Source organism: Micromys minutus (assembly GCF_963924665.1).
Source record: "Micromys minutus genome assembly, chromosome: 4".
Classification (NCBI taxonomy): Eukaryota; Metazoa; Chordata; class Mammalia; order Rodentia; family Muridae; genus Micromys; species Micromys minutus.
In genome coordinates this window covers 49,993,615-50,013,635 of record NC_137973.1, presented here as the reverse complement: position 1 = coordinate 50,013,635, position 20,021 = coordinate 49,993,615, and the positions used below count along the sequence as shown (strand labels likewise).

Here is a 20,021-nt window from a genome sequence, read left to right as displayed (position 1 = left end):
ATCTCAAGTGTTATGTTGGGTGATCAAGGTAGGACTCTTTAAGAGAAGATCATCAAGGAAAAGTAAAGGAATAAATCATAGAACCATGTGGGAATGTAAACTTCACTGAGACATAGTAGTCTGAAGCCTAGACAGATGTCTAAGCTGAGGGTATGAGTAAACTTAAGCATCTTGGTGTCTAACTGCCATAAACTCTGTAAGATAAATAGAGAATAGACACACACACACACACACAGAGAGAGAGAGAGAGAGAGAGAGAGAGAGAGAGAGAGAGAGAGAGAGAGAGGAATCAGCAAAAGAGACCAAAGGGATACCAGTAAAAGTGGGAACAAAGAGAGCATGATGTTGGATGGCCAGGAGAAAAAAAGAAAGAAAGGAAGGATGAACTCTACAGGATGCTGTGGACAGAGAGTCTGTACTGTGGACAGCACTGAAGTGTGTTTATGCTCTCAACCTTAAAGATCATATTACCTAGCAAAGAAATAAATAGTACTGTGTACCCTGGAGTAAAAATACACCAGAATCAGATCTCTCGTTGCATGTGGGGCTCCCCTAGTCACAGACCACTATACTCTTGCCAGCAGCAATTCTGTCCACTGGAGAAGGGCAGAGTCAAGGCTGCAGGCTAGTAAGAGTCAGGAAGGACAAAAAAGGATGGGTTGGCATGGAAACTGGTGTCCCGTGTTGTCTGAATGAGCGCAGTGTACAGAGAAAGTCCCTGAGTCACGGTTGTGGTCACATAAGCCTGCGGTGCCAGAAGAAGGCCGATGAGACCGAGGATCAGGAGGTGCACACTAGCCTGGGATCCATATCAAGTTCAAAGCCAGTCTAGGCTAAGGATAATCCATCCCAAGCAAAATCTATGAAGGAAAAAGTTCAAATTAACAAAAAATGTACAAGGAAACTAAGCAAGTATGGTGGTACCTGGCTCTGATCCCAGCACCAAAGGCTGACACAGGAAGACTGCCACAACCTCAAGGTGAGCCTGGGCCTTGAACAGCTTTGAGATACTGAGACTTTGTCTGAAGGGGAAAAAATTAACTTTTATCCTTAGATTTCCACCAATTTAGGTCTCTGGAAGCCTGAAAAAGTTACCTAACATAAAACCTAGTTTCAAAGGATTTTAGAGAAGATGAAACAACCACCTCAGGATGTGTGAAATTCCCTAGTGCTTTTATATATATATATATATATATATATATGTGTGTGTGTGTGTGTGTGTGTGTGTGTGTGTGTGTGTGCACGTGCACACGTGTGTGCTTAGGTATATATAATATTCAGTAATGTTATATATTAATATTATATATTAATGTATATTATACATTAATTACTATATATTTGTTTTAATTAATTAATATATAATTTATTTGCACTACATATGTTTTATATATATATTTATATACATATATATATATATAAAACCTAAACACGAAAGTTCCATTTAATTTATCCTTTCTATTCTTTCATCTTTGTCTATTCTATGTTGCTATAACAACTACCACAGACTGTATCAATTATAAACAACTAAAGTTTTATGGAGACTGAGTATTTCAAAGTCAAGAAGTTACATGGAAGGATATTTGGCTATACCATAAAGTGGTAGAAATTATCATATGGTAGAAAAGCAGAAGACAAGGAGAGAAACAGACAACCACTGCTTTCTTAACTAGCCTAAAATGTTCATAAAGATGCCCTTAAGACTAACCATCTCTCAAAAGTACACAATATGAATCAAATTGTCTTCTGCATTTTGAAAGTGATGTTTAAACCACACCAATGCTTTTCTCGCTTCTGTGTTCAGACCTTTGAGCAGGGATTGGAAAAGATCATCCAAAAACTGGCTCACCTAGGGATCCATCCCATATGCAGCCACTAAAACCACACACTATTGCTGATGCCAAATAGTGCTTCCTGGCAGGAATCTGATAGGGATGCCTCCTCAGAGGCTCTGTCAAAGCCATACTGATACGGAGGAGGATGCTTGCAGCTAACCATCAGACTGAACACGAAAACCCCAATGAAGGAGCTAGAGAAAGGACTAAAGGAGCTGAAAGGGTCTGCAACACCATGGGAAGAACAAAATGATCAACTAACCAAACTCACCACAGCTCCCAGGGACTAAAACACCACCCAATGAGTTCTTATGGAGAGACCCGTGGCCCCAGGTGCATATGCAGTAGGGGATAGCATTCTCTGGCATCAGTAAGAAGAGAGGACTTTGATCGTGCGAAGGCTCATTCTCCCAATGTTGGGGAATGCCAAATAGCTGAGGTTGGAGAGGGAGGATGGAAGAGGGAGCATCTTTATGGAAGCAATGGGGGTGGGGGAGATGAGATTGGTGAAAAGGGGATAATATCAGAAACGTAAATACAGAGAATATCCAATAAAAAGGGATTTGGAAAAATTCTGGGAATTTTATTTTTTAATAATCATCAGCAATATTTTAGTGCTTTACCATAGGCATTTGCTCCTAAAACCCATTTCCTACCTCCTTTTATTGTTGTGGAGGTTATTGTTGTTGTTGTTGTTGTTAGTGAGAAAATATTTCACCCAGTATATTTTCATCATATTTTTTCTCTAGTTCCTCCCAATGTCTCTACCCATTCAACTTTATGTTCTCTCTCTCTCTCTCTCTCTCTCTCTCTCTCTCTCTCTCTTCTCTCACTCACTCACTCACTCACTCGCTCATTCTCTTGCTCTTCAAAACAAACAAAAAGATACACACATGTGAAAAGCAAAACAACAATAGAGGGAAAAAATACGAAAAGCAAGCAATATGAAACAAAAGATGCACGAAATACCACTGAGTTTTTGTGTTGTCCACCTACTCCTGGACATAGAGACTGCCCTAAATTGTAACTGATAAACCCAGAGAGACTCACGAGAGAAAACTGATTTTGTATTTGCCAGCAGGTATCAATGGAAGATAGATAGCTTCTTACTTAGGAGTAGAAATACCTTTTCAATCCCCCGTTCCGTGCTGGGACATCTGGTTGAGCCTGTGCAGCTCTTATGTGTGCCTCTAGAGTCTCTGTGAGTTCATATGTACGTCAGCCCATTGTGTCTGGAAAACATATTCTTGGAGTCATCAAGAACTCTTGGACTGGCTCTTACAGTCTTTTCTCTTTCACTTTGATCTCTGAGTCTCAAGGTAAAGGGTTTGATAAAAGCATCCTATTTTGAACTCAGTGCTCTAAAGTCTCTCACTCTCTGCACGTGGTCCAGTCATGGATCTCTGTGTTAAACCCTATCTATTGTAAGAAGAAGCTTCTCCAATGTGGATTGAACAAGGCACTTCCTCTATTAGTACAACAGTTTGTCATTGGGAATCATTTTATTGCTATGTTCCTTTAGCAAATTAACAATATTAGGTTTTCCCCTTGGACCAGTGGTTTGCAACCTGTGAGTTGTAGCCCCCTTTAAGAGCCACATATCAGATATCCTTTATATCAAATATTTACATTATGATTTATAATAGTAGCAAAATTACAGTTATGAAATAACAATGAAGTAATTTTATGGTTGGGAGTCACCATCACCTGAGGGACTGTACTAAAGGTCCACAGCCTTAGGAAGGTTGAGAACCACAACTCTAGACTTGCTGAGGAATTTTAATCTAGCAACATAGGTGCTCTGATTATGTCCAAAGATCATCTAGGTATGTGTGATCAGGCTGGAATACAGAGACACCCTTAGTATACACATTTAACCCCAAACAATGTAGGTAAACTTGTAGAAAGAAGCAGCCGTGTTTAAAAGTGATATCTAATTGAGGGGCAGACAAAGTGATTAATCAGAGGAAGATTTGACAAAATGAGTCAGACATAGGACAGAATTCTACCAATTCTCATAAGAACAGCACAGGAGAGACAACTTAGGAGAGCAGCAGAGAAAGGGGGTGGTGGGAAGGTGAGAGTTCAGAAAGAGCTAAAAATGGTGAGCTTATTAGTCAGCAAGCCTCTGAGATGACAATTACAGCTGGCTTTTACATTGTAATGGGGTTACACTACTCTGAGGGAAGTATACGGTGTTAGCTTTCCTGTTTGGTTTTGTGATAGGACACACACATCTGGAGTTATGACATTTCAGGTGTTTTATTTCTTGGGTGTTTGTTTTGGTGTCTTTGTTGGGAGGTGCTCCATTCTTTGGTTGGAGTTGCCCGTTCTGAATCCTAGACAAGTGTGATGGCTGTGGTGTCTCTGGTAGAGAGTGGTCAGTGGTGACACAAATTAATACACATGGGCTGGAAGGAAAGCTGACAACTTTATTCTCCTGAAATATGAATCTGATCTTTTCTCTCCTACTTCCTCCCTTCATGTTCTGTGAACACTGGGCTCGCTGTATAGATATCTATTTTTGTCAGTCTGTCCAATACTTCTTTCTGCTCAAAGAAAAATTATCTCCTTTTGGACCTCTAACCATAGAAATGTCGTTCCCACTTTTAAGTCTGGCTTGGGGTAACTAACTTCCTTGCACCTCACTTGATCTCTGCCTTCTTCCATTCGCTTCACACTTGGGTCTGTACCAACTTTGGCAGTGCTCATGTGCTCTGTGAAAGGGGCCCAGCAGAGATTCCCAAATCACAGGCTAGTGCCAAGGCAAGGTAGTAAGGTCTCAAACAGTGTCCTAGTTACTGCTTCATCAGAGCAAGGCACATGGTGGCTGGCTTATCGGTGTGCTTTGCTTTGCTTTGCTGGTTTGTTTGTTTGTCCACTAACGTCTTCAAACACATATCTTAACTCTCCAGCCCGACAGTCAAACGCTTTGCAAGCAGAGGAACTGTTTCACATCTCTTATCCTCTAACTCTTTATCTCTAACTCCTAATTAAATATGTTCAACGTGCAATGTTCACCGTGAGCTCTTGTGTTTGAGGACTTGATCCCTGGTGGGGTGGTGTTCTTTGAGGAAGTGGGAGATCCTTTAAAATAGTGACAGGGCTAGCAGAGGTGGGTCTGTGATTCTTCAAGTTGCAGCAAGCCTGACAACAAGTTACTGCCACCCTAAATCAAGACATCTCATCCTCCGTGCCTTCCCTGCCATGATGATCCCTACCATTGTGAGCCCAAATAAACCTGTCTTTCTTTAAGATGCCTCATCCACGTGCTTCCAATGATAATGAGGAAGATAAAATTGTTAATAAAGTACAACGTTTAACTCATCATCCTCATTGACACTGATGAACAAACCACAGAAGATCTAGTTAAACTATCTTAATAAAATTATCGAGAGCAGAGGGAGGCCTTCTGCTACTCCGCAAAGGTCTCTGATCAGAACTACATACTTAACATTTAATGGATTCTAGCTCACTAGGTTATACTGCTTTATGAGATATAACTCTAGACATATTGTGATCCAGTTTTTCTCACCTACAGGTACTGTATATTTTATAAATCTATCTGAGATGTCTTTTCTTAATCCCAAAGCCCATAACCAACTGCTTGTTCAATTATGAATAATTAATTGACTTGGTGAAAACAGCTCTTGTTAACCATATTCACCCTCCTCACACCTCCATTTTCTATCCCCAATGTTTTTCCACATGTTTTTCTTTTTTCCTCAACTGATGGCTAATATTATATTTCCCCAGATCAAGAAACCCAAAGTAATCTAGAACCTTCACTTTCACTCATACCTTACATCCTTAAATACTTTTTTTTATTCTACCAAAAACTGAAACATACACGCAATTCTAACAATTCCAAGCACACATACTGTTATCACCTTAGACCAAGCCACTATCATCTCTCAGACAATTGCATTCTACCTGTCATCTTCCATCTTTGAATGACTCCTGTACTGAAATTTATTGGTGGCTGCTTATTCCACACAGAGTGAAAGCTGTAGTCTTCACCATGGCTCACTGTGTGGATTGAGAAATGTTGTGTTTCCAACTCTACCTCCTGTCATTACCCTTTCCTTGGCGCCCACCTCAAATGACACCAGACTGATGCTACATCATGCTAACTATAGGGCCTTTGCATGGACTTTACCTGATATGTTCTTGTACTTGATGCCTTTGTGGCTAACTCCCACTTCCCTTTAAGCTCTTATTTAAATGTTCCCCTCTTATCTAAGCTATCAAAACCACTTGGTTCTAAACTGAAATCTTCATTCTTCTCCATGTTCTTTTCTCTAAAGCAGTATCACTATTTCATAGATATCGAGGACAGAAAAATGACTGAACAAGAGTCTCGTTTACTGTTCTCTAAACTCCATCTCTGTGTTGGCATCTAAGCTATGTTTCCCAAGGCCAATCATTGACTGTAACAGAAACACTAACATGAGCTCATCCCTGAAGGACACACAACTTTGGCTCCAGCATTTTCAAGTGTCATGGCCAATGTTCCTTAGACAGCCCTGCAGAATCAGCTGCTCTCACAACATTCCCTCGGATTCCAGCTCTAGCCTTTTATGTTTACCTCCCAATTTTCTCTCATTTAGTCATTTTTTCATAATAAAGTTTTGTCCATATAGCCGTTCTTGGCATTTGAGTCTCAGAGAACCCAGAATAGATACAATCCCCTCATATATTGCACATATTTGGTTTTTATTGATGACTAGAATATAATTTTGTAAAGAAGAATTGTGTTTGCTTAAGAATCCCAAGCTAGCACAGTAATGCATGACGAGCACTCAATAAAGAAGTTCAGGAAAGCAAATATTTTAAAGCAAACTTTAAAAATATTATCAGTTTTAACAATATCAATTTTGTGAATGATTAAACACCCATCATCTCTCACAACTCTGCCTTTTCCTAAATCCCTCTCCTTGCCCTCCCTCCAGCCCCCGTAGAAAGACCTTTGCATTTTCCTACAGCAGGAATGAGATTTGGGCGATAAATTAATTGTAGGAAAAGATCTGGATTATTAGTTGGATAACTTCCCATTAGTTTTGGCAAGCAAATGCTGAATTCTGGCTGAGATGTTCATCTGCTTTCTTGTCCTTCACATCAGTCGGGGTCTGCAGATAAACAAAATCGGAAGCTTTGAAGATTTGATGGTTTGTTGTTATTGTTGTTTTGCTTCTTTGTTTGTTTGAACATCCATCAGATAATAAGCAAATTAGATTCCTTCCTAATTAATTCAGTTTCTTATTCTCTACTCCTAAATGTCTCTTGAGAATGAAAAAACAAAGTAACAACTTTTCTCAAGTATGATTTCAGACTCCTTTTCAAATATATTTTCAGTCACACATGAGGTGCGGTATGTGAATGTACACATGAGTGCAGGTACCTGCAAAAGCCTGTGGTATCAGATTTCCTGATTTCCAATGACAGGTGACGTGTGCCCCTGACATGGATGCTGGGAATCAAACTCAGTTCTTCTGGAAAGAAGTACTTGTTCTTAACCATTGAAAACAGACTTTTTTTATTTTAATTTTTTTAATTAGCTTACCAAGTAATGTATTTCCATACAAGGTCTTCAAACACAATTCCTTTTGATTTGTTCCCCACCTCCCCATTCCTTGTCCCCATTTCTCTGACACCCCATCTTTGCAGTACCCCTTCTTTTCCAGTACCCTCCCATTCCACTTAGCTTTAATTTCTTCCCCACACCATATAGTCATATGGAAGCTGTGGCTTGAGTAAGAATGACCTTCATGGGCTCATATATTTGAGTGCTTGGTCTGAAGTTGGTGGACTATTTTAGGAAGGATTAGGAGGTGTGGCCTTAATGGAGGGGGTGTGTCACTGGGAGAGGACTTTGAGGTTTCAAAAACCCATATCAGTCTCTGCCTTACTCTAATTTCCTACAGCCTGTGAATAAGATGTAAGTTCTCAGCTATTCCTCTAGCACCATGCCTGCCTGTTTCCATACTCCCCACCATGATAGTCATGAATTCACCCTTTGAAACCATAAGCAAGCCCCCAATAAATCTTTCATAAGTTGCTCTGGCTTTGATGTCTCTTCTCAGCAACAGAGCAGTAACCAAGGCAAAACCTTTCATATTTTCCTCATGCTTATCCATGTTGACTCCCATCTGTATTACACATATTTAACAGTTAGGGGCCACAATTACACAATTACAGAAAAATATGGTCATATGAGAGAAAGAACATTCAATATTTGTCTTTCTGAGCCTGGGTTACTTTACATGAAATAATGTTTTCTAGTTCCATCCATTTCCCTGCAAATTTCATAACTTTGTTATTCAGTTATCTAAAACTGAATAAAATACCACATTTTGTTTATCCATTCATCTGTTGACAGACATGGAAGCTGAATCCATGTTCTTGCTACTATGAAAGGAACTACATTAAGCGCAGATAGACAAGTGTCTTAATAGTGGGTATATCCTTAAGGTATATCCCCAGGAGTGGAACAGCTGGATCATATGGTAACCCTCCTTTATTTTTCACAAACCTCCCCACTGATTTCTACTGTGGCCACCCTATGCTGCATTCCCACCACCAGTGTCAGACATGTTTCCTCTTCCCCACATGTTTACCAGATGTGTTGCCATTTCTTTTCTGGATAGTGACGAGCTCCACTTTGCATTTCTCTGATGGCAAGAGATGTTAAACACCTTTTCAGATACACACTGTCCATGTATATTTCTTCTTGTGAATGACGTTTCCTTTGTCTAGGTCATCAGTCCACTCATCAAATGTCAACTTTATGTCTTTGATGCCTGATTTTTGCTGTTCTCTATATATTTTAGATAGCAACCCTTTGCGATTCCAGATTCTTGAAATCGATAAGCTTGCTCTTCAGGTGACTGGCTCAGGGTGTGGCCTCTGTGGTTGGGGAGATCCAAATAAAAGTAGGAAGCAATCTAAGGTCTATAAGTTTCTGTAGAATAGAATAGCACAGGGTTCTGCCTAAAGTTTCCCCATCCATCTGTAAGCATCTCAGGAGCTTGATAGAGGAAGATGCTGGGGTCCAACTCCCTCATAAAGACTGATTCAACCTTCACCCTGTGTCTCTCTTTGCCCTGTGCCCTTGGGCATTGCTTGATGAATGACTGTTACAAAGTCAGACAGCTGACATTCCCATCCTGGCTTTGCCACTTATTAGCCGTGTGGCAAATGATCTCCCTGAGCCTGTTGCCTCATTTTAAAATAGGAATAATAGCACCTATCACTCAACACCTCTAAGATAAATAAGGTAGACGCATTTGTCTGTGGACAAATATTAGCTACTACTATTACAAATGTCAAAAACACAAAGAAATGTATGCCATGTATTCCGTGTGGGGCTTGTCTATTTAACCTCCCTGCCTGAATGGTCATATTAAAGGGCTGATCGCATCCAAACGCATAATAACGTGGTGGATGGTAATTGGGGTTCACCACATCAAAATGCACTTAAAGAATGGGTAGGATAAAGAAAACAAAGTCGGGCGCAAAGCTTCCGGGCTCTGCTTTGACCTGAGTTTCACCGGGCTTCACTGCCTTCCTTCAAAGGGCTGGGACTGTCCACCCAGGGTTCCAGAATCTAAGCACATTTTTACAGGCTTGCTCCTTGCTCTTGCATAACCGCTGAGGTCAAAATGGGCACCTTCCGAAAAGGGGGTCCAGGGGGAAAAAAGGTGCTGCAGTTCCCAGACATCTAAGGATAGCACCAAGCGCACCCAGGGAGCCAGCGTTTGAATATCAGCTCCTCAACACCTTGTTTGCAAGACCTAAGTAAGATTCCAAGGTGGCAGGAGGCTGCTCTGGGGCTTTGAGAGGGAGCTGAGTTTGCTGCAAATATTGTACTCTAAGAGTTGTACTATTACCTAAAGCCAAGCAGAGGGACGATGAGATGACAAACAAGTGACTTAGCACTTTCTCTCTCTCTCTCTCTCTCTCTCTCTCTCTCTCTCTCTCTCTCTCTCTCTCTCTCTCTCTCTCTCTCTCTCTCTCTCCCTCCCCCTGCCCCTGCCCCTCCCTCCCTCCCTCCCTCCCCAGAGTGAGGTAAACTAAAGAGGTAACTTTAAACACACAGGCTCACAGGGAAACCCGGGCTGCCCAGACACTCAGCAGGACAGCTCCCTGTGCCACTCCTGGAAAATAATGACCTGGGTAAGGAACAGTTAATAAGAAAATGTGTCTCGCTAACCGTGCACAGTACAACAAAGAGCTGGCAGCCCCTGAAGGAAAAGGGCTTGTGCGGCTGCCGTTCAAACTTGTCAGTCAACTGGTGCCAGCAGCCTCAGCGTCTGCCTCCCCAGCACACCCTCATTACATGTGTCTGTCTGGCCTCATCTGCGCATCGGCTCAGAGCCGCTCCTGACAATTCGGAATTCTCTTCCTTTCTCCCCGGTGCAAGGAGCGGATTTCTCCCCCGGGCCTCTTCTGTCATCTCCAGCTCGTCTCCCCCAAGGACGCACCTTGATTTATGGTAGCTTGGGACTTCCTTCAGCGTCTGCCTGGTCTTGACCTCTAGAATGGAAGAAGCTGAGCTGGTGAAGGGAAGACTCCAGGCCATCACAGTAAGTCTGCATAGAGTTTTAAGTCATTAAGGTGGTTGCTTAGACCAACGGCACCAGCACTGTTGCTAGCTGTCTTTGCCTCCCAGTCCTCAAACTGGAGAAACAGACCAGAGCCTCCGTGAACTCTGTTTCTCTTAACCCTTGTGACCCTCCATGACACTGGGACTCCAGAACCTGAGAGCAAGGGAAATGATTCTGGATTTCACAGATGGTGTTTGCATTTTAAACGACAATCAAGAGTTGTTTGCTCTTTTGGTTTTCTGTGTGCGTTTTTTCTTTCTTTTTCTTTTTCTTTCTTTTTTTTCCCCTAAATAGTTTGTAAATTCGCCTCACCTTCTGTAGATATTTAAAGTTGTTTTTTTTTCCTTCAAATTCCTTCTGTCTGACAGATGTTTTTATAGATACCCAACTGGAATACTTTTCAAAGCAATGAATATAAGTCCCAAAAGTTCTTTTTAAAAAGGGGGAGAGGGAAATAAGACCAAAAAGAAGAAAATTTAAAACTTTTTTATTCATCGTATCAATGTATATTCCAGAAAAGCCTAGCTGAATTAAAGCAAAGCTAGGTATTTTTTTTTCAAGTGAAGTATTAAACCGGAGGAAAGTAGTGAAGGCGTGCATCAGAGTAATTCTCAGGGATCGGTTTTCCAGTACATTACAGACACGGCCCGAATAAGATGTCAATTCAGGAATGCCGTGCATGAGATGGATTTGGAAAAGATTTCCCTAATTCTGGGAAGAAAAGTACATTTGATGTTTGTTCTGGGAAGGAATCAAAGCAAGAAATTAATCACTTTTCTTAAATGATGCCATTCTTTCTCCTTTGCTTCCAAACTGCTGTATGTGACAAGAACCTGGAGGTCCCTGGCCTCTTATCCATCCTCATGAACTGTAACTTTTGATAGCACTTTTTGAGGAACAGCAACTTGGCAGATCCACACCCCTGTGTGTCACATTTTCTGACACTGAAATTAACTGTCAAAAAAGAAGTAAATATTTATTGAAAAACTGATGCTAAATTGAGGTAGATAGAAGGTTTTCCAAGTCTTTGCTCTTCAAATGCTCATAGTTAATTAAGTAAATTCTAATTTAGGTTTTGTTCACACACACACACACACACACACAGAGAGAGAGAGAGAGAGAGAGAGAGAGAGAGAGAGAGAGAGAGAATATAGCGTTTTTTTTTCCCTACCCTTAAAGGATAAATAAAAATAATAATAATTTCTTCACCAGTGAAAAGGAGTCAAGAGTCCACTGATAAGAATGGACACCTTTCTACAGAGAGTACTTTTTCATTTCTGAATTCTAATCACTGTGTTTTTCCTTTCATCTAAAGACCTTGGCCTGGGTTTTGTTTGTTTTGTTTTGTCGTTAAATCCAGTCACAGCTTCAGCTGTCCTCCTAGAAGGGACAGGAACTCCACTGTGCTCTGTTGTCCTTGGCATGGCCCTTTCACATCACAGCTGCTGGCTAAAGGTTATTTCACTGTGCCCTGTGCGTTGTTCAGAACTAGGTTCCATTTTCCCCGTAGCTTTATCTCCTGAATAACCAAGTGAGTGTACTCAGTGATGCACACACGTGCACCTTCCTCTGTGCCTATGCTATGGAACTAGGGAGCATCTTATTTGAAGGTCTTGTATATGGTTTGTGGCTTAGACCATTTAGTGACATAGTACGTGGTCCATGTAGATGGCAGAATATAGTCATTCAGAAAGCCAAGGAATTTTCGCTGAGGGTTCAGATGAAATTAGAAATAGACGGTGGGTCAGATGCCTTACAAAGAATGGAGTAGATAAGCAGGCTCTTGAATATAGCAATGTTTTCACTATTAAAATTAATAAACTTTTTTAAATTATCTCATGAGCCCGAACATATCCCATCAGTGTTAATTAAGTCTTTGAAGAACAGTCACAAAATGTAACTTGAAAGTAAAACTCTTGCCTAAAGCCTTTAGGGTAAAAACTGGCAACCGTTTATAGGAATGAATTTCATTAGCCTACGCCTCACAGGGCTCGGTCCCATTTGTCACCACCTAGAGGGGAAATGGAGTAGTTCCTCTGTGCCCATGGAAACAGCACAAGCACTCTTCTCCTGGACACCTGGGGAATGCCAGCTTTCTCCACCCTGGGCAAGGCCAGGAAGCCACCCCTGCTATTCATCTTCCTAGGAAAAGAAAACACCATACCCAGGGTGCTTTCAAGAGTTATCTCATTTTTGAAGGGCATTAAAATTACAAAAACTCAAAGGTAATCCTTTAACTGCTCTTCTACCCTGAAGTAATTTTTGTATATGTTGATGACAACAACACACGTTAGTTCCCTAAGACACCAAGATTCAGCAACACAGAGCCCTCGCTGTAGGACAAAAGCAACACATGCTGCAACTGCAAAAAGCTATTTGGTTTATTTTATTAAATCATGGTTCTTTAATTCCCAGCAATAAGATGAAATAAACTGTAAATATTGTGCTTATTCCACAGGGTTTCAAGTGGCTAAAAAGATATTCTTTTTACTACAAATAATTAAAAAAAAGAACCTTCATCTGCATATAATTTAGCTGAACCAAGTGACAACATTACTTTTAAAAATATTGTAACCCTGTGGCGATGCCATTCATTCCCCATACCAGTAAATTTAATTTTAAGATTATTCATAAGTTTACTCAATGATTTAAAGACAAGGAAGGCCAAATTATGAATGAGCTTAGGAAGAATTATTTGAAGAAGAGCACCGTAGTCTGGAAGCTCCAAACTGACTCTTTTATTTAATGGCTTCACATTCTGCCTTCATTGTAGAATCAATCACACACAACCCTATAGCAACTCCTCATTTGCTAAATTAATGACCAAAATACTCGTTAGTCAATGAGCTCCATTCCCAGCTGTAATTTGAAGACAGGGCAACTTACACTGATTAAATATTATACTTGGAACCTCAGTCATTTCTTGAGGCTATTTTCAAGTTAGTGTACATTTGACAAATAACTGATTGTTATACAGACAAGGGGCTGTTGAAATAAACTCTTAATAGACTTTTACCCGCTATGTTGCCGTGGGTGGCTTGACACTCACCATGTAGACTAGGCTGACCTTGAACTCACAAACATCCACCTGCTTGCCTCCAAAGTGTTGTGATTCAAGGCACCAGCACTCCCAACGTGAAGTTGGTATTTAGTGTTACTGGAAACAGTGATACCAAGTTCTCCATTACTCTGAGGGGTGTGGAAGAAGGCAGGTCAAACTGACACAGTTTACTGCAGAGCTACTCTCTGGAAGTAAACGCAGTCCACGGCGAAGAACAAAATTCGAATCTTGAGTGGGCTCCCAGGGAACAGAGATCCCCCTTTAGATGAGTAGCAGGTGTCAGCCCACCTCCCTTCCACAGGGAACTTATCTTCATTTCCCTTGGAATGTTGGAAAATACAACACTTAATATGGAAGTACTCAACTGGAAATGTTCCTACATCTTAACTATCTGGAAATTATAGACTTGTGAACACAGGCCATTTCTTGGAAATGTGATGAATTTTGAGAACCGTCAATTTGCAGAGAACAGACCAGATTAGGAGAAGAGGGGTAATGGGTTATGTTAGCTGGTATGTTGTTTCTTACTTAAAGGCTTAGCTTTGACGGTTAAAGATGTGCCTGTCAATTCATTTGTTCACACTTGTATTCAATTTGTGATTGTATATTGAGTTGTAAGCATTTAAACTGAAAGCTCTGGGTCATCGGGAGAGCGGGTGGAGTGGAAGAGGCGTGGGACTGCTAAAGAGGGTAGCACCTGGGCGCAAGCATGAAGGAGGTGGGCTGTGTCAAAAGTTAGACCCCAGTAGGAATCTGAAGCCAGAGCACCTGCCAAGACCTCCCTCCCTTTGGAAAGGGGCCACAGAACGTCATGACATGGTCATCTGAGCAACGGAGCCAGATCTGTGGGCCAAAGTTGCCCATGACGCAAAATAATAAGGCTTTCTCACACTTCCCTGGATCCACTCCTGATTTCCTTCCACTCCCAGTGAATATTTTCTTGACTTGTAAATACAAGAATTTAGGAGGCAAGAATTTCTTGCATAAACCAGAAGTCTCCCAATTTAAAAATAAAGCATATTGAAATCATAACATAATACTAATTCTCGATACCTCTTTAGTTCATAGTCCCCAGCCACTTGAATTCACCCTACATTTCTGTCAGTATTTGGGAATTGTCTAATTGTCAGCAAAGTATTTAATCTCCCAAAATCAGGACTTCCTGTTGAAATGTGCAGACTCCAGCACAGAACATGCAACGACCCAATATTTGAGACTTCAAGGCAGTGACACCAAAGCATTAGAACCAGAGCTGACCTTTTCCCGAGCACACTGTGATGTCACAGGCCACATGCCCAAGAAACCTTTCCTGTTTGTGCACTGCAGACCCAGCATATCCACCCTGTTCACTTTATCTATGCAGATGAAACAGTGAATCACTGAGCAAGCCAACCTGGTTATTGACTAACTGTATACCTCTTAATAGTGTTTGGGCTACTTGTGTAGCCTTGTGTAGATGTTTGAAGACTTGGTGTTTACAAACACCAAGTGTAAAGCACCATTGTTAAGCATACCTCTGAGTTAAGACGTAGCTACAAAGACAGTTCCAATCAGTCATGAGTGTGAAGACACGGCACTCTCTTAAGGAGACCCTATGCCAGAATGTCCAAACAATGAAGCTCTGAAGTTTTCCACAGTGCTGTACCAAGATTACATGCTTCTTCCAGAGAAGGAGAGGTTTCTTCAAACAATGTGTCAGGCCATCTCTCTTTGCCAAACATAACACCCACCAATACAGGAGGTCATGGGATGAGGTACAGTAATTTTGATAGCTCATTAAGGAAACTGGATTTTTTTTTTTTAAGAAGGTTTTTCCAATGTGCTACTAAATGATAAAGCTAATCTGTTAGATCATCCACTGACAGAATTTGTTGGACCTCACTGGAGGGTCTAAAGAAAAGTATGTTTCTTTAGAAAGCTATGACTAAAACAAACTTTAGTCTGAGTGTTTAACTACAGCCTAAACAAATGTCACATATTTCAGTGCTAATATTGAAACATATTTCTACTTTTCCATCTTCAAGTCTCAAACCATACTCATGATGGGTGTTTTGAGTGGGGCAAGAAAAGTCCCTGGTTGGTTCTGCACTGAGCAACATCTTCTAAGACAAATGATTTTCCATCCATTTGTATAGGCTCCTCCCACCTTCCTCTGCCATGAGCAGAAATGGGCAGTGACACTCTAGGGCCATCTCAGAAGCACTGGAGACTGTTTTACAAATGTCTGAAGGACTCAAAGTCAGTTCTCAAAAGTGGATACTGCTCCAACCTCTATTACCACCACCACCAGAACATCTTTGCATCTTTCAGCTACTCCAACAATTAACTCAACAGTAGCTGATATAAAATAACAAAATAATAATAATAATAATAATAATAATAATAATAATAATAATAATAATAACAAATAGTAAATACAATGGAGCTGTGGAAGGGCAAGTTAATCATGTGGCCTACTAAGAGATTTCGTTTTTTACTAAAGACCCAGCCAATTTTACCAGAGCCTTTTAATAATTCAAAGACTTGTGTTTGTTAACTGTCAATATTTGTGATGTCTCTGTTCATTAAAATAAACAAGGTTAGACAGAGAGGTGAAAGATCACCGTGCTAAAGTGTCAGGATGTACTGCAAGGTTGGGAAAGTAGATTTAAATTTGCAGAATACAATAAGGTTTGGGAAAGTGGAGCATTTGAATTTGTCCTGTTGGCAGTAGTAACAACTCAAAGCCCGACTTCCATGCTGACCTAAGAATGAAGAGGTTTGGGGGCTGGAAAGGTGGCTTGGCAGTTAAGACCACTGGCTGTTCTTTCAGAGAACTTGGGTTGGATTTCCAGAACCCATCTGGTGGCTCCCAACTATCTTGAATTCCCTTTCCAGAGGACCCAATGCTCTCTTCTAGCCCTTGCTAACACTATGCACATAGTCAGCAGACAATCAAACAAGCAAAACACCCATAGGTGGTTTTTTAAAGATACAAAAGAAAACATAAATAACAATAAAATAAAAATCAACCTATGTTATTCTTACAGTAAAGGGTAAACCTTAACTATGTGAAGGCACCATCATAGGACTGGAAAATCAGTGGTTTCCTTCTGCAGACTCTTCCCCTCTTTATCCATGCGCAGTTGCAGCATACTCAGCACTTCCGGTGTGGAGTGGCTATGGACGATCTTCCCTATCAGAACAACTCACTAGGTTTATTCCTTCTGTCCATCCACCTTGGCTTCAGCCACCGAGGCCACACAGTTTTACTTTATGATCTTTCAAGTTTCCTGGAAACAATTTTTTAATAATAAAATGCTAGTCCACTCTCCTTGAAAACTTGATACAGAAAGATATCTGGATAGTTTCACTTATATGTTTGTTGAATTTAGTTTCAGTTTTTCATCGGTCTTCTTTCAGAGCTCTGCTTCTTAAAAAAAAAAAAAAAAATCAGTTGGGAGATGCTAGCTGATTAAGTGTTGAGTAGTTCGTTTTAAACCCTCCCTGTCATGGGAGGGTTTGCTTGTAACCCCGGGGAAGTAGAAACAGGCAGATCCTGGAGGCTCACTGACAAGTCATCTCTAAGCCAATGAGATATCTTGTCTTAAAAATCAAGGCAGATGGAATCTGATTCTCAAGGACCTCTGGCCTTCATATGCGCATGCGCACGTGTGTACAACACACACACACACACACACACACACACACACACACACACACACACGTCAGTTTCAAATTAATATTCCTTTCTGTTAATATTTCCACACAAACTTTCAAAACAGCATGTTTGAATTCTTTTTTATTGCTGTGATAAAACTATCCGAGAAGCCAACTAAGAGAAGGAAGATCTATCACAGCTCCAAGGTTGAGGCATGTAGTCCTCTGGTGCTTGGCTCCATGCGCTTAGACAGAGAATCCTGAGGGCTGAAGAACTGAGAGGAAAGGACTGCGAACCCAAGCAGAGCCTTCACAGGCACCACCCCCAGTGGCCTGCCTCCTCTTCCAGGAGTGGAGACCTGTGGGTTGCAACCCCTGGAAGGTCAAATAACCTTTTCACAGGGGTCACCATAGACCATTGGAAAACACAGATATTTACATTATGATGCATAGCAGTAGCAAAATTACAATTATGAAGTAGTAACGAAAATAATTTTATGGCAGGAGGAAGTCACCACAATGTGAGAAACCATGCTAAAGGGCCGAAGCAGAAGAGGGTCCAGACCATTGCTCTAGCTAGTCTCATCTTCTGAAGCTCCCACCAACTCCCACATCAGCACCAGCAGCTGAGGTTACTGAGCAATCACACCAGGAACCCATGGGAAACATTTCATATCCACACCAGACTTTGTTTGAGGCCATAGGGAGACCACGAAATACTACATTTCTATGATCTAGGTGCCTTGGTTCCTGAGGCTTTTCATATACATTATATAAGTAATCATCGTCCCAACCTCATAGAGATCTGAGGAAAACTAATTAAATGAATGTGTTTATGTGTTTATGGCATTAAGTGGTTCCTGACACAAATACTTTTTTTTTTTTTTTTTTTTTTGGACTGCCATAATCCTCATTATCTCTGGATCTTGAAATAATTAAACCACACAGGGAGTAATTGAATTCACATACTAGGTAAACAGTAACATTAACTAAGCTACATCCTCACCCTAAGTCTTTACTTTACAGGATCAAATCCTGCCTCCTAGATATTCCTATCTAAACACAACATCCCATGTTTAAATAAGTCTCATGCTCCATTGTTGCCAGGGGACAGTCAATACGCTCTCAGTACTCTTAATTCACCTTTATACCTCTTCCAAAATTGGGACACTTTTCATTTTGTGTCTTTTGATATCTTTCACTTCACCCAAGACTGCATCCTCTTTCTAGTCATGTTATGAGTTTTTCTTCCCTCCGAAATGAAGACCACCAGAGGCTGAAGCCAGGGTCGCTCCTCTCAAGCATCAATTTCTCCTTATGTATTCATGTTCTGCTCTTTCTAGGATCAAGATCTCTCCTTAAAATGATAAACATAAAACCAAAATATGAGTGGAACAGTCTCATTTCATCTGTCATCTTAATACATGTTCCGAAGTATATATCCTCCCTATATGTCATTACTACCTCGGGATAAAAACCACACACACACACACACACACACACACCAGTTGTTCTGTAGTCCCGCCTGCATGAATCTGCCTGTATCTGAATTTTTGCAGTACTTATACTATTAAACATGGTCACTACCATTCTATTTTTACTTGCGGTTCTGGGAGGTCACTGGGAAAGGCCCCAGTTAGATAGTAAACTACTTAAATGGGCTTGTTCTGTTTGATCCGCAGCTTTTTTCTCTTCACTGCTGACACGGTTTTTTTATTGTGTTAGGTATTTTCATTTACATGTTACCCAGGTTTTGTGATCTGCCTTCCCTATCGGCGTGTTTGTTCCTTTTTCAAGAACTCTTTTCCAGTGCTGGAATCAGGACCCTGCAGGCTGGCCAAGTGCTCTCTGCCACTGTGCTATCCTCCGTCCACCTGGAGAATCTTTTAGATAAGTTTTCCCGAGCTTTCTTTAAGTTTACTTTCACTAAAATTCAGCAAACGTCTTCACTGAGTCATAATCTGTCCTTAAGAAACAAGTGTTTGCAGCTGCCTAGTACCCTCAAGGCTGTGGTTACTTAACTCATCTTCCGCCACCTCAGCTCATTGGTGGATTTTATATTCAAATAAGCAACTTCTACTGTTCTTCTTCTGATCCTGAGAGTGAAAATAACAACAAATGGGTCATGAGATCACAGGCTACTCCGCTTCTAGGAGATCGACTAACCAGATTCCCTTCCGGTTTCTTCAGATTCCCTTCCGGTTTCTTCAGATTCCCTTCCGGTTTCTTCAGATTCCCTTCCGGTTTTTTCAGATTCCCTTCCGGTTTCTTCAGGAAGGCACCACTAACATGCTCTTTCGTTTAAGTAGGATTTGTACAATCAACAGGATGCCTCTCTCTTTCTTTACTTTCACCTAAATTCACCTTAGTGTTATCACCCAGGCTTTTCCCTTCCTTCATGGAGACAAATGCTGAGAAGTGAATGGAGCCCAGGCCGGGAAATTCATGAGCTCTTCTTACTTATTTAAAAAAAAAAAAATGCTTATTATGCAAGTTGCCTTGGTATACCACCTAAGATAAACTCTTACTTTTCAAACAAAGTATTTGGACCATGTGAGCAATAAATCTCGTACAGCTTGCATTGCCACAGCAAAGTTATTGTTATGACTTCTTGCTCCTTGTAATCTGTTTATCTTCCAAGTGCTTCTTTAAGTCATGTGGTCCAATTCATCAAGTTTCATTATAAATAGCATCTGACTGAATCTAAAATTTCCTGAGCTTTGTAGAGGATTTTCCTCAGACTTCCTTTTCGAAAGGATAGGCATCGGTACAGAACACACCAAGTCCCCAGCACAAAGATTTATTTGCCCCAGAGGGACAAAGGTCAAGGGATATGAGACAAGGGAGAGGAAAGAAATGGGACAAGGGCAAGTGGAACAGGTC

General features: G+C 40.9%; 1 protein-coding gene across 1 annotated transcript in view; it reads left to right on the top strand.

The window, feature by feature from the left end:
- The first annotated feature begins 9,943 nt into the window (after nucleotides 1-9,943).
- Nucleotides 9,944-20,021, top strand: part of PALMD (palmdelphin) — a 47,288-nt gene continuing 37,210 nt past the window's right edge. Inside the window, exon 1 of the mRNA XM_080915368.1 lies at nucleotides 9,944-10,417. Coding sequence (XP_080771494.1) covers nucleotides 10,373-10,417 — 45 coding nt within the window. The 5' untranslated portion in view covers nucleotides 9,944-10,372. The remainder of the gene's footprint in view (nucleotides 10,418-20,021) is intronic.